The 12,353-nt window shown below is 44.0% G+C and overlaps 1 protein-coding gene across 4 annotated transcripts in view; it reads left to right on the top strand.

The window, feature by feature from the left end:
- The first annotated feature begins 233 nt into the window (after positions 1-233).
- Positions 234-12,353, top strand: part of SNX13 (sorting nexin 13) — a 68,784-nt gene continuing 56,664 nt past the window's right edge. The window contains exon 1 of one of the 4 annotated variants that reach the window (XM_040547897.1): positions 234-826. In XM_040547897.1, coding sequence (XP_040403831.1) covers positions 809-826 — 18 coding nt within the window. In that variant the 5' untranslated portion in view covers positions 234-808. Of the gene's footprint in view, positions 827-922; positions 1,132-12,353 lie in introns of those variants that run through there. The other 3 variants (XM_040547893.1, XM_040547898.1, XM_040547895.1) reach the window with 3 other exon arrangements.

Genomic DNA, 12,353 nt, shown 5'->3' with positions numbered 1-12,353 from the left:
TGAGAAAACCAACTGTAATTGAAGTTTTTTTTTTTTTTTTTTCCCCCACATTATAGTAGTATTGCAGCTTTTCTTTCATCTTTTCTGGTAATCATCACTATTTCTTTTGTATGCATTTTCTCTTACTAGCAATGCAGAAGAAAACAAACACGTATCTCATTTCCATTCCTATCAAGCTAGCGCACCTGAGGTTAACTTAGTAACTCTGAAACCTAGTTAAACAAAACCAAAAAGACCATCAGAACAGTGTTTAATGGAAAAGCAACAAATTTCACACAGGAACCTTCACATGTATTTGAATACTGAGCTGCTGGAGTATGCTCTCACATGGGCAGAAGGAACTAGGCTGGCGGTACGTGAGGCGCAGGTTCTGATGTGTTTCAGTTCCACAATTTATGCCGCTACTTAACAATAATATCGGTAGCAAACATATAGAGGTTTCTTTGTAACATCTAGAGCAGGAAAAAGACATGCAATGTTGTATGCCCTACTGGAGTAGAAGTCGTGCTGTTTGGTCAGAAATGTGTAAAAGCGTTTAAATTAGCGACTGCTGCTTAGCACCAAAGAGCTCAGAAGAAAAGCAGAACCGCGTCTCGTCGGGGACGGGGCACAAAAACTGTAAAGTGCTTTTGGAAACAATGCCTTAAGTTCTGCTGCCCTCAACTTCTCCCTTGGGCTGCCGACTATTTGAGGCCGGAGCAGCCGAGGCCGGGCTCCCGCCGCCGCGAAGGCACTGCCCGACCTGCGCCCTGCCCGGCTCCGCATTCACCGGCCTGCCCCGGTCCCCGGCGGGGTAGCCGAGCTGCCCATGGCCCCCCCGGCCCAGGTAGGGACAGCGGCGGGCTGGTGAAGGAGGGGAGGAGGGAACGGAGGAGGGATCGGGCCCGGCCGGGGGCGGCCCCCGTGGGCGGGCGGCGGCGGCGCACGGAGCCCTCGCAAGATGGCGGCCGCTCGGGGCCGAGCTACCGGGGCGGCTGCGGGGCTGGGGGCGGCGGGCGGCCGCTGAGGGAGGCGGCCCGGGGCTCGCCTGGCCGCAGGGTGGGGGGAACTTTCCGCGCGGCCGCCGGCCTTCACCATGCTGCGGGGCTAGAGCCGCGGAGACGCCGCAGCGGGGTAATAATGTTAGCAGAGGTAAGAGCCCTGCCCCGGCCCGCCGGGGTGCGGGGGGGACGGGAGGGCAGGGAGCGGCTCTCCGCACGGCCGGGCGGGCAGCCCCGCGCGGCGGTCCCCGGGGGACGAGGGGCTGCTGTCGGCCGGGGCCTCGGCTGCTCGCACCGGCCAGCGCCGGGCCCCTCTTAGCGCTCTGCCTCCGCCCCTCTCCTCCGCCAGGAGCCGGCAGGGCCCTCCCGGGCCCCTTTACCCTGCCCGGCGAGAGGCCGCGGGGCGGCGGCTCGGGGAGGGAGAGCCGCACCTGGCCGGGAGGCCTGCCTAGGCCGCGCCGGGGGGATGCGCCGCCCGGCCCCCGCCGAAGCCCCTCCGACCCGCCCCGCTGCGGTGGCTTTGCTTAGTCAAGGCTCCGCGTTTTCTTTCTCCTTCCAAAGGCTTAAGCCGAGCAGTTCTGCCCTGGCTGGAGTTTCTGGCTGTGGGCAGTTGGTAGAAGTGAGCTGCATCTCCCTGCTCGGGGGTCTCAGCCCAAAATCAGACAGACGGATATGAGACAAATCTCTGTCTGAGGGTCTGCGTGGGTCAGGAGGGGCTCCCGTGCCAAAAGGTGATGCCCAAGGGGGAGGCTCGCGTTGTGTGTCAGTCACACTAAGCGAGACTTTCCTCTGTACTTGGTCTTCTCTCCAAAGACAGATTGATTTTCTATTTTTAATCGGTCAACAAGGTGTCTGGCATACAGACGCTTCCCAAACGTGATGACTACGTTACATGCATTATGTGTTTTGTAATTTATCGCTTGATCCTGCAGTGAAGGTTATTTGTCCAAAAATAAATTGTCTTAAAACTTAAGCATCTTACAGGATGAAGACGTGCCTTCTGACACCTGGAAAATTTAGCTTTGCTTTCCTCAGTGATAGCTAAGGAAGTACAGTGAAGCTTTGAATTTGCATCAGAGTTTCAGGGCATTAGAAATGTGGCTTTGTGGAGTTATGAGCTCTCAAATCTCCCCAGGAGGGTAACATCTGCCAAGTGACTTAAACATGTAAAAATACATGACCTATTTTTGCACGCGGGGTATGTGATGGGTAGTCAGAGTTAGTGGTCTGCATGAAATAGCCCTGGTAGGGATGATGTGTACAAGCATTAATACTTGCAATTGAGATTATTTTAAGGGTGTCATAGAATGTTCTGGGTTGGTGCCTCACACCTGACTTTTTGTTCTGTTTGGTGATGGCTGTGTGTGCCTATTTCAGGACACTTTATTGTCTTGGACTTGAAAATTCTTGTCTCGTATCACCCACGCTGCTATACCAGTGCCACTTATTCCATTGGCTTTTGGAGGTAAAACCTGAAGCTTGTGTTTGTTATGACCGGTTATGATACTTAGCCTTGGTACCTGGAGGACTGGGTTCTGACGTGCTCTACTACTTGTTCTCATCACAAAATCTTTGTAGACAAGATGCTTTGAAGCATTGCAGGCTTGGTGTCTTCCAAGAAAACAAATTTTTAAAATTTTGGGGGCGTCTAGCAAAGTTGTAGGCAGTCTTTGATTGCTCACCTGAACAGCAGTCGTGGGGAGGAGTTCTTCAAACAACCAGACAGCTCTGGAATGGCCACAGCAGTGTTTGCAATTTAGAAGCAAACAAGAAAACTCTTCTGACATACAGACTGGAAGGAGTCCTTCTCAGTGTGCTTTTTTTGGCTGCTCTGATGGTGACTTGAGTGACTTGGTAACTAAATCACCTTGTGAAAACTGCGTGCATGCCTGCGAACTGTTTCACACTTGGCAGGAAGATGCAGATTGCCTCAAGCCTACTGATGCATATACAGTATTCTATAAACACTTAAATCTCCTTTTTTTAAAAAAACAAAAACACTTTATTAGTGAAAAGTTAATTGGAATGTATGGTGGACTGGCATTAGAGGAGGACAATAGGGAGAACTGCATGCATCTTTAGGCTGCCTAAATTTATCTTAATATCTGGATGCGGTATTTCCTAAAATATGAAGGCTGTACTAACTAACTTTAGGGAGGGTGAACGCCAGACAGCCAGTAGGTCTTTTTTTTCTGTCACAGAGTAACTGTTTATTTAAAAGCATACAGTGAAGCGAGATTAGAAAAAAATAAAAAACCTAATTTGGTGGATTTTTGTGGACGTGGGTAGTTGGCTACTGCCTAAAATGGCCAAGATCACCGTCAATTTTGGGCTCATTAAAAACTTGGAAAAATATCCTGCTATAACTGCTAGTTTTATGAATTCAATATAATTAAGCAAAATATTTAAGTTCGCATTTTTAAGTGCGAAGATGAGGCAGGATCTGGTTCTGCATGTGCTGTTATCTTACAGTTAAAATGTAACTTAGTTTCTCAGAATCGGCTTCCTGCATCCTTTGACTGTATCCATATATGCAGACCGCAGCAGATTCAGGCCAGTTCTGATGTGGTTAGAATTAGGGCCTTGTAATCAGTAATTTCAGGGGAAGATCGCACTTCCTGTCAGGAAAAAAATACTGGGTAGTTGGTTGGATTTTTTTTTTTTCCCCTTACTGCAGGTCTTATTTTAGTTGCATCACAAATCACATTGTTGGATGCCAGACACATTCTTATTTACCTACCTAGCAAAGGCTGCTCCCCAACTTCTTGTCGTCTTTTTGGCCATTGGAACTCACTTTTGTGGTCGTGGCGATGCGTTCTGTCTGTAGGTGTTCAGAGTGCTGCTGCAACAGCTGTTTCTCTAGTTGACCTTTCTGTGTCTTTTCACTTGTTCCCTTTTTCTTACTCATCAGATGTCTCCTTTGCCATTCAAGACTCAGCGTGGCCTGTTCCCACGCGACTTACTGCTTCAGCACTCAGCACTGGTTTTCTCCTCCGATGAAGCTGTGATGGATACGAGTTGCCCTTGTCCATCTCGTGTGTTTTCAGGTGGCTGCCTTCACCATTCTTGACTTCTGTGCAGTGGCAACTGTACAGCCCTTGGCACAGCAAGGCTGGTGCTTAACAACTGTGTCTTATGCTGCTTAATTTTATCTTAAATTCAGATGGGGGCAAAATAGGATTTCAGCGAGACTTAGTTTACAAGAAGTTTCAGAGCTTATTTATAATTGACAACCCGCAATTGAGTTTGCAGTCAGTATTGCCTCTCTGGAAGCGTAAGCATGCTCCTCAATTTTTCGACAGCTTCTTCTCCAATGTTTTTCTTATTAAACTGGTTTGAGATTCTTAGTGGTGGCATCCCTCTGAATTTATCAGCAGCTAAATTTTCAACAGTTCAATTCTCTTTTTAGCAGAGAGACTTTGCAGTCACTAGCTAGTGACAGTTGAAAAGCTTTTTGAAATTTGACAGAGTAGGAAAAGTTACTTTTTCTTGTCTGCAACTGAAAATAAGCAATGTAAAATGAGCTCTGATTTGTTGATATTTATTGCAACCAGTCAAGATAATTCACCAAGCACAGATAAATTACCTTTCAGTTAAACTACTTTTTATTTATAAAAGATGTATAGCAAACTTTTATTCTCGTTAAACTTTGATGGCTGAGACCACTGAGAGCTGTTTTTGGGGAAGACCAAGGAAATTATCCTGACTTTAAGAATAAAGATTGACTTAGCAGCTTGTTTTAACTTGCTTTAGAATAATAATGAATTAGCCTTACTGAAACAGTAGTACATTGTAATGTACATGTTCCTCCAACCCTGAAAGATGCAGGACACAGTTAACTGCTAAACTGCTAAACACAGTTAACATCTAAACCCTCTGGACTTCATAGCGGCCTTCCAGTACCTAAAGGAGGCCTACGTGAAAGCTGGGGAGGGACTCTTTGTCAGGGGGTGTAGGGATGGGACAAGGAGTAATGGCTTTAAACTAAAAGAGGGTAGGTTTCGATTAGATGTTAGGAAGAAATTCTTCCCTCAGAGGGAGGTGAGGCACTGGCACAGGTTGCCCAGAGAAGCTGTGGATGCCCCATCCCTGGAGGTGCTCAGGGCCAGGCTGGATGGGGCTTTGGGCAACCTGGTCTGGTGGGAGGTGTCCCTGCCCATGGCAGGGGGTTGGAATTAGATGGTCTTTAAGATCCCTTCCAGTCCAAACCACACTGTGATTCTATGGCTATTCCTATATAGGTGGTCATAAAGTGATTAGGTCTAATGGAGTTTTGCATCAGTTCTAAAATGTCAGTCTGTGCAATTCCCCAAAACAGTGTGGAAGAGGAAAAGTGTGAAGCTTCTTAATTCAGTAGAAATTGTAATAGCTTGCCTGGTTAGATAGCTTAAGGAGCTTAAATGTTGATTTCCTCTGTTTGGTAGTGCTCTAGGGAATTATCTCTGGTTTAAATATGTTTGTCCCTTTATCCCCACCCTTACGGAGATGACAAAGCAGGTTTTCATCTGAACTAACATGAGGAGCATTGCTATTATTAGAAATGAGAAACCATTGGAGTTGTATGCAGGCTATTGGCAACACTTTTAAGAACTAATATTTTCAAGTCCCATTAACACCTTTCACTGTCACTTGGCTGAAAGTACTAAGGCTGGAATAATAGAAAAATCAATTGTAATTGGCACTTTCAGTTACATGAGAGAGAAACTTCAAGAAGCGCAAGACATCAAGATCTTGGGCTTAATTGCTTGTTCTCTTTTTTTTAATTATTATTCCATAAGTAATCAGTAATATTTCATTTCTGAACTGAAAAAATGAGGCGTTACTTCATGATGTAACCATATTGGAATATTTTGACAAGATCACTACCCTTGTTTACATGATTTTTATTGTATTACACTTTAATTGGGTAATTGTGATTATGGGTATGAGGTGAAATAGACATTGGCTTATAATGTGAGTAAGCGTGGTTGGTGGGTATGTTCATCTAGCCGACTTCTTTTATAACTGTCATTTATTTTGGAAATAAGTCAATTTCTATCCTGCTAGAGTTCAGGAGTATCTGTCAAGCATTTTATTCTTGCTCAGAAACAGAAATAGCTCTGAAATCCTTAGAGAAGAGAAGTAGATTTCTGAAGGACTTAGTGTTGCTTGGTGTTTTGCAGGGGATGTGATCTCAGTGAAAGCTCTCTAAGACAACTTTACTTGTGAATTTAATCAATTGGCATTTTAAAAGCCCCACAAATTTTCAGCTGGTTTTGTTCAAGGAGGATTTTCTAAAAGTGCTTCGTAAAACAGGATACGGAGTTTGACCGCAGTGGTTACTTCAGTAGTATTTTAGTTTGAGGCCATTTCATCAGTGGCCCTGAAACTTCTGGAGTCCTGCAGGTTTGCATAGTTTCTCAGACAGTGAGCATGAGATTTAAGACCCATTTGAACCTCAGTAGGAGTCAGTCTGCCAGGTGCCAGCAGGAGAAGAGAAACCTCTGCAATCTCTGCTTGCTCACTTTTGCACTGAAGTCCCTTCTTGCATCAAATGGCAAACGTGATGCACATACTGCAGCTTGGCTTGGTTAGAAGAACTCTTGGTATTTAGAACTATTATCTATCAAGAACTGATTTTTGTTTTACAGGTGGGAGTAGTGCTATGATTTTTTTTTTTTTCCAAGAGAGGGGCGATATGGCCTGACTAGAGGCTCACAGGTACCTGTTGAGAACATTGATGTCTAGAGCGTTCAGTTAAGTATCGCAGTCTGAGTTTTTGGTCAGAAGATGGGCTACACACGTTTTCTTTCCAAGAATATTCATGAATTTGGGATCTGGCTTGCTTTGTACAGAGTCAGCTGCTTTTATTACCATGTGATTCATATTTATCGTGTCTCTTCCTCTATATAAGAGGCACTCTTATTCCTCCATATAAGGCACTCTAGGTTAGGCTCGAGCAGGAAGTTTGCATTGCTACACATCCTGTGGGATGCTCCGCGCTTCCACTCTTCCTGCTGATGCTGTCAGACGAGGGCCAAGCAGAAGATACTCTCGAAGTTCATCGTGAAATTCGTGTTACAGCTAACCAACTGGTTATGAAACAGTGCCTCAGACTTGGCATAACTCCTCTCATAGCTCATAATCAGCACTGAAAGCATGGGCAGAACGTGCCTGATGTTCCCGGTCATCCCATGGTCAGAATCTGGCACTCCAGACCACGGGGATAAGCTAAAAATCTGGTGCTTGAGGAAGGAAGTATCCAGCCAGTGTAACTGTAGAAAGAATGTTTGTTTTAAAGTATTGCTGATCATAAAAATCATCTTGGAACTGTTTGACTTAAGGGCATGGTGAAACCTTGCTCATTGCTGTTCTAAGAACGGCTGCTGCAGGCTGACCAGAGTTGTCTTGGATCCTTTCTTCTTTGTGAGGCTGACACCTCTTCACCTACACCTCTGTATTCCATTGTAACAACTCCAGACTTAGTTTATTTTCAGAGTTTTCCTGAGTGTTGTATTATGGCATCATATAGCATCTTCCTGAAGCATATCTAATGATTTTTGTGATGTCTTGCTAGTTCTTTTGGTAGATAAGGAAAATGTATGTGCTTGAAATTGCACCTGTATTTTTGTGTGCAATTTTTTCCTCAAATGCTATGCTGAGCGTTTTTTCCAGCATATGTTGGCATATTTGTTAATAGTTTTTACTTTAATTTTTAATATTGCTACCTATTGTTCGAGGTATCAAGCTTCTTTTAACATAATTGGAAGAAATACGCTTATTATAATATTTTGTATATTCAAACAAGCATTTCTGATCACAGTGCTAACAAATTGAAATTCATTTCTGTAAAGAAAAATCTTTTAATATGATGATCTTAAAGCTTGTGATTTAACATCTCATTTACAGATTTAATCTTAGGGTACATTGCAAAACAACGAAAAGGGGGCTTATTATGGTTCATCTATTGCTTATGTATAATTTTAAGATTATTGTGGGGGAGATTGTTTTGTGTGAAAGTACCTGTCATTGTTTTGATACAAAGATGTATCTTTATAGTGCTAGGTTGCTGGGAGAGTAAGTCTTTATTTTAAATTTTCATTCCTTTTTTTCTAAATTGAGTACTCAGTAGCTGTGCTAAACATAATTTACTTGCACTGTTTGTGTACGAGCACTGAGTGCCTTGCTTTATGGCATGACGTTATCTCTTTTCTGCTTCATGCTTGCGTTAATTTGACTTTCTTGTGTTAATGATGAAATAAGTTTTATGTATTTACACTATCTGGACTTTGGATAGTATTGGTCTTGTCTTTCAGTTGGCAATTGCCCTGCTACAGCTTTTTAAAGAATTCTTGAGAAGCTGATGAGTTAGAAATAGAGACCAAAGGCAAACTTTGTTTATATAAATGCTCCAAAGCTCTTCCCTACTTTATTTGAGAATACAGTAAAGGAAAATAAATAACCAATTATTGATGGCCTGCTCTTGCCTATCACTTTATTTTTGCTTTATTTTACTGGTACCTTCTTTTCTCTTGTTTTCTATTTGAAATTGTTTTGCTGTAATAATCTCAATATGTTAATATTTTGCTTGCGTTCTTCTTAATTTTTCTCTTGATTTCTAGAGATTCGGCCTTAACCGTGTTTTTTCTTGTTCTCTGTTTTTTTGATGCATTATGCAAGGTATTTTTCTGATTTCCAAGGATCAAAGTAACCATGCTGCTCTTGTGTGGAACAGTATGAGTTGGTCTGTGAATGCTGCCACTTTGTTATCTGTGTGGCTCTTCATTTATTTATTACTTGTCACTCTCATGTGTTTCCTTCCTCTTTGTTTTTCTTCCTTAAATGTTTATCTGTGTTTTCCTGCTGATGTCACGGGGTAGGGCATACATTTTTCTCTAGATGTATTGCAGGCATAAAGGAATAAGATACTGAGTGTCATTTCATGTTAGAATTAACGTGGAATGACACTCAGTATCTCATATATGAGTGGATCTAGTCTGGGCTGCTGCTAAAGGGGGGTTTCCCAGTCCCACCTGGTCCAGCTGGTGTGATGCTGCTTCTTGCGTCAGGTCTAGCAGCTACCTGGGAACCATGTGAGGAATTTTTTGGCACCCGCATGAGGAGTCAGTGGGAACACAGAAATTCCCCAATCAATGGCTACGTGATCCAGTGTGAGTGAAGTGCACAGTGCCTTCCTGCATTTACTTCTATTTACATCTAAAATAGAACTAATACCCAAAATAATTCCTATCTTTTTGAAAATGGGGATCATCCTTGTTCCTTCTTTGACTTCTGAAAGCATCTGTGCCTCTAAAATACTTACGAGTGAGGTGAACTACATCCACTTTGGCAAGTTTTTTTTTTTTTTTTTAGTGTTCTTGATGTTGATGATGGCTGAGGTTTTTAGATCTCTTCTGTAAGCTTGCACCAAGAGCTGGGAGCTGGGTACTCAAATTACTTGGTTTCATCTGTTGGAAATATTCCATACTCAGGTGCTGGAAAGGCTTGTTTGAGAATGAAGTGTTCCAGGGAGTTCATAAAACTATCCGTCTGTAAATTTTATTTGCAGATATTCATGCTTGCTGTCCCCTTCGGTGCCGTGGTGGGCAGTGTGTGCACCACGGAGCCATCCAGGATGTAGCTGGCACAGTAACTCTGGGCCCAGATTGTGCCCGAGAAAGGAGGGGAGGCTGCTGAGGCTGAAATATTCATCAGGATACTCAACAGGCTCTGTGTGTACATAGAGGCCAAGTGGACTGAGGTTATGGGGCAGAGACTTGGAAGAAATTATAGGAGGTCTCTCTCTACTTACACGTACCTTGGTTTCTGAGCTGCACACTGCAGCCCACCAGCAGTGGTGCAAATCACTCAGATAAACCCTGCGAAGCTTAAGCACTTCAGATGCAGCGGGCAAAATGGGTTTGTTGATAACAGACAGCGCTCAGGAAAAGGTGAGAAGTGCACAGAAGACCAGGAAAGAAATGCTCAGAGTAACCATGGTTTACTGAAAGGAATGGTGAATCAAATGGGACTTGGAAGTAAGTGGGTAAAGCAGGCAAGCCATAAGGATTGAAGGAGGGATTAGGAAAGGGGATTTTAAACACAGGAGGGGGAAAGATTGGGAATATTTGTAATTGATATTCCTCTTACATTTATCCCACTGAAAAAGGCTATAGTATTCAAAAATTCTTTTCCCCTTGTTAAATAGGGAGACTTTTTTTTTTTTTTTTTTTTTTGGTCAGGCACTGTCCATTCTGCAAAGAATTAGCAAATCTTTTGATGTTACGGACTACCGGAAAATTTGGACATGCTGATCTCATTTTTTATATATTTTTAATGCAGCTGGATGATATTCTGTCCAGAAAAACAGTTGTAATGAACTAGAAATTTGGAGGATTGCTGTAGCTTTGTAAATGTTTTTGTCATTTTGTATAACATCAGTTTTCATGTTTGTCTTCATCTAGAAGCATCCTTCATATAAAATTTGGCTTTCTGAGAGCTCAGATGTAATCTCAGAGACTATTGAGAATTTGTAGTGAAAGCATTTGTATCAGTTTCTTTTTGGTATCTCGGCAAGAAAATTTAGTGCGTTTAAAGAACTGAAGTAAGTTTAAACATAAGAAGGGAATAGCGGAGTAGCAGCATAATCGTCAGAGAAAGGTTCTAGTATTCCTTCAGTGGATTTGAACTGCTGCTTAAAATGCACTACATTTGCAGCCTGGATCTGTTATTTGGCTACTGGAAACTGCTTCTTTGAGGTTCCTCTTTTCACATCCATTTAGTTTTGTAGTTGAAGCTAATTATCATCCTGGTTAAAAAGCACTACATATTTAAAAAAAATCATTTAGGTTGGAAAAGACCTCTAAGATCATCGAGTCCAACCGTTAACCTAGCACTGCCAAGTCTACCACCAAACCATGTCCGTAAGCGCCACATCTACATGTCTTTTGAATTCCTCCAGGGATGGTGACTCAATTACTTCCCTGGGCAGCCTGTTCCAGTGCCTCACAACTCTTCAAGTGAAGAAAATTTTGCTGTTATCCAACCTAAACCTTCCCTGGTGCAACTTGAGGCCTCTTGTCCTATCACTTGAGAACTTCTTGTCCTATCATTTCTTGCTTGGGAGAAGAGACTGACCCCCATCCCCTCTATAAACCTCCTTTGCGGTAGTTGTGGAGAGCAATAAGGTCTCCCCTGAACCTCCTTTTCTCCAGGCTAAACAACCCCAGTTCCCTCAGCTGCTCCTCATAAGACTTGTTTTCTAGACCCTTCACCAACTTCATTGCCCCTCCTTGGGCACACCCCAGCACCTCGATGCCCTTGTAGTGAGGGGTCCAAAGCTGAACACAGTATTTGAGGTTTGGCCTCACCGGAGCCAAGTACAGGGGGACAATCAGCTCCCTAGTCCTGCTGGCCACACTATTTCTGATACAAGCCAGGATGCTGTTGGCCTTCTTGGCCACCTGAGCATACTGCTGGCTCATATTCGGCTGGCTATCTGTGAACGCTCCCAGGTCCCTTTGTGCCAGTCAGCTGTCCAGCCACTCTCCCCTCAGGCTGTAGCATTGCATGGGGTGGTTGCGCCCCAGGTGCAGGACCCAGCCCTTGGCCTTGTTGAACCTCATATAATTGGCCTCAGCCCATCTGGTCCAGCCTATCCAGATTCTCCTGCAGAGCCCTCCTACACTCAAGCAGGTCAACACTCACGCCCAATTTGGTGTCATCTGCAAACTTACTGAGGGTGCACTTGATCCCCTCGTCCAGATCACTGATTGAAGAGAACTGGCCCCAGTGCTGAGCCCTGGGGGACACCACTACTGACAGGCCTCCAACTGGGTTTAACTCCATTCACTGCAACTCTTTGGGCCCAGCCACCGAGACAGTTTTTTAACGCAATGAAGCGTATGCCCATACAGGCCTTGAGCAGCCAGCTTCTTCAGGAGAATGCTGTGGGAAGCCTTACTGGGTCAAAGGCTGTACTGAAGTCTGGGGAGACCACATCCACAGCCCTTCCCTTGTCCACTGAGTGCGTCACCTTGTCATAGAAGGAGATCAGGTTCGTCAAGCAGGACCTGCCTTTGATAAACCCATGCTGACTGGGCCTGATCACCTGGTTGCCCTGTATGTGCACTCAGATGTTGGGGGACTGTTAGTAATTTTTTAGGAACAGCAATTAGACATAGTGAAGGGGAGATCATTGCAAGCGGAAGTCCAAACTGAAACTAGATTCATGGTGCTGGCACTGGTTGAGGTTTTGGAGTCAAAAGAACAAAAGATCCCCCCCCCCCTCCCAAATTATTTAAAGCAGTCATTATAATGTTTGTAGCTGTTTCCTCAGATTCCAGTGTTTAGACAGTAAACGTCCATTATTATATTGGTGGTAGTTGTTTAGGA

Source organism: Cygnus olor, chromosome 2 (genome assembly GCF_009769625.2).
Source record: "Cygnus olor isolate bCygOlo1 chromosome 2, bCygOlo1.pri.v2, whole genome shotgun sequence".
NCBI lineage: Eukaryota > Metazoa > Chordata > Aves > Anseriformes > Anatidae > Cygnus > Cygnus olor.
Note: the sequence above shows the minus strand (reverse complement) of the source record. Positions and strands in the feature narration are given on the sequence as shown.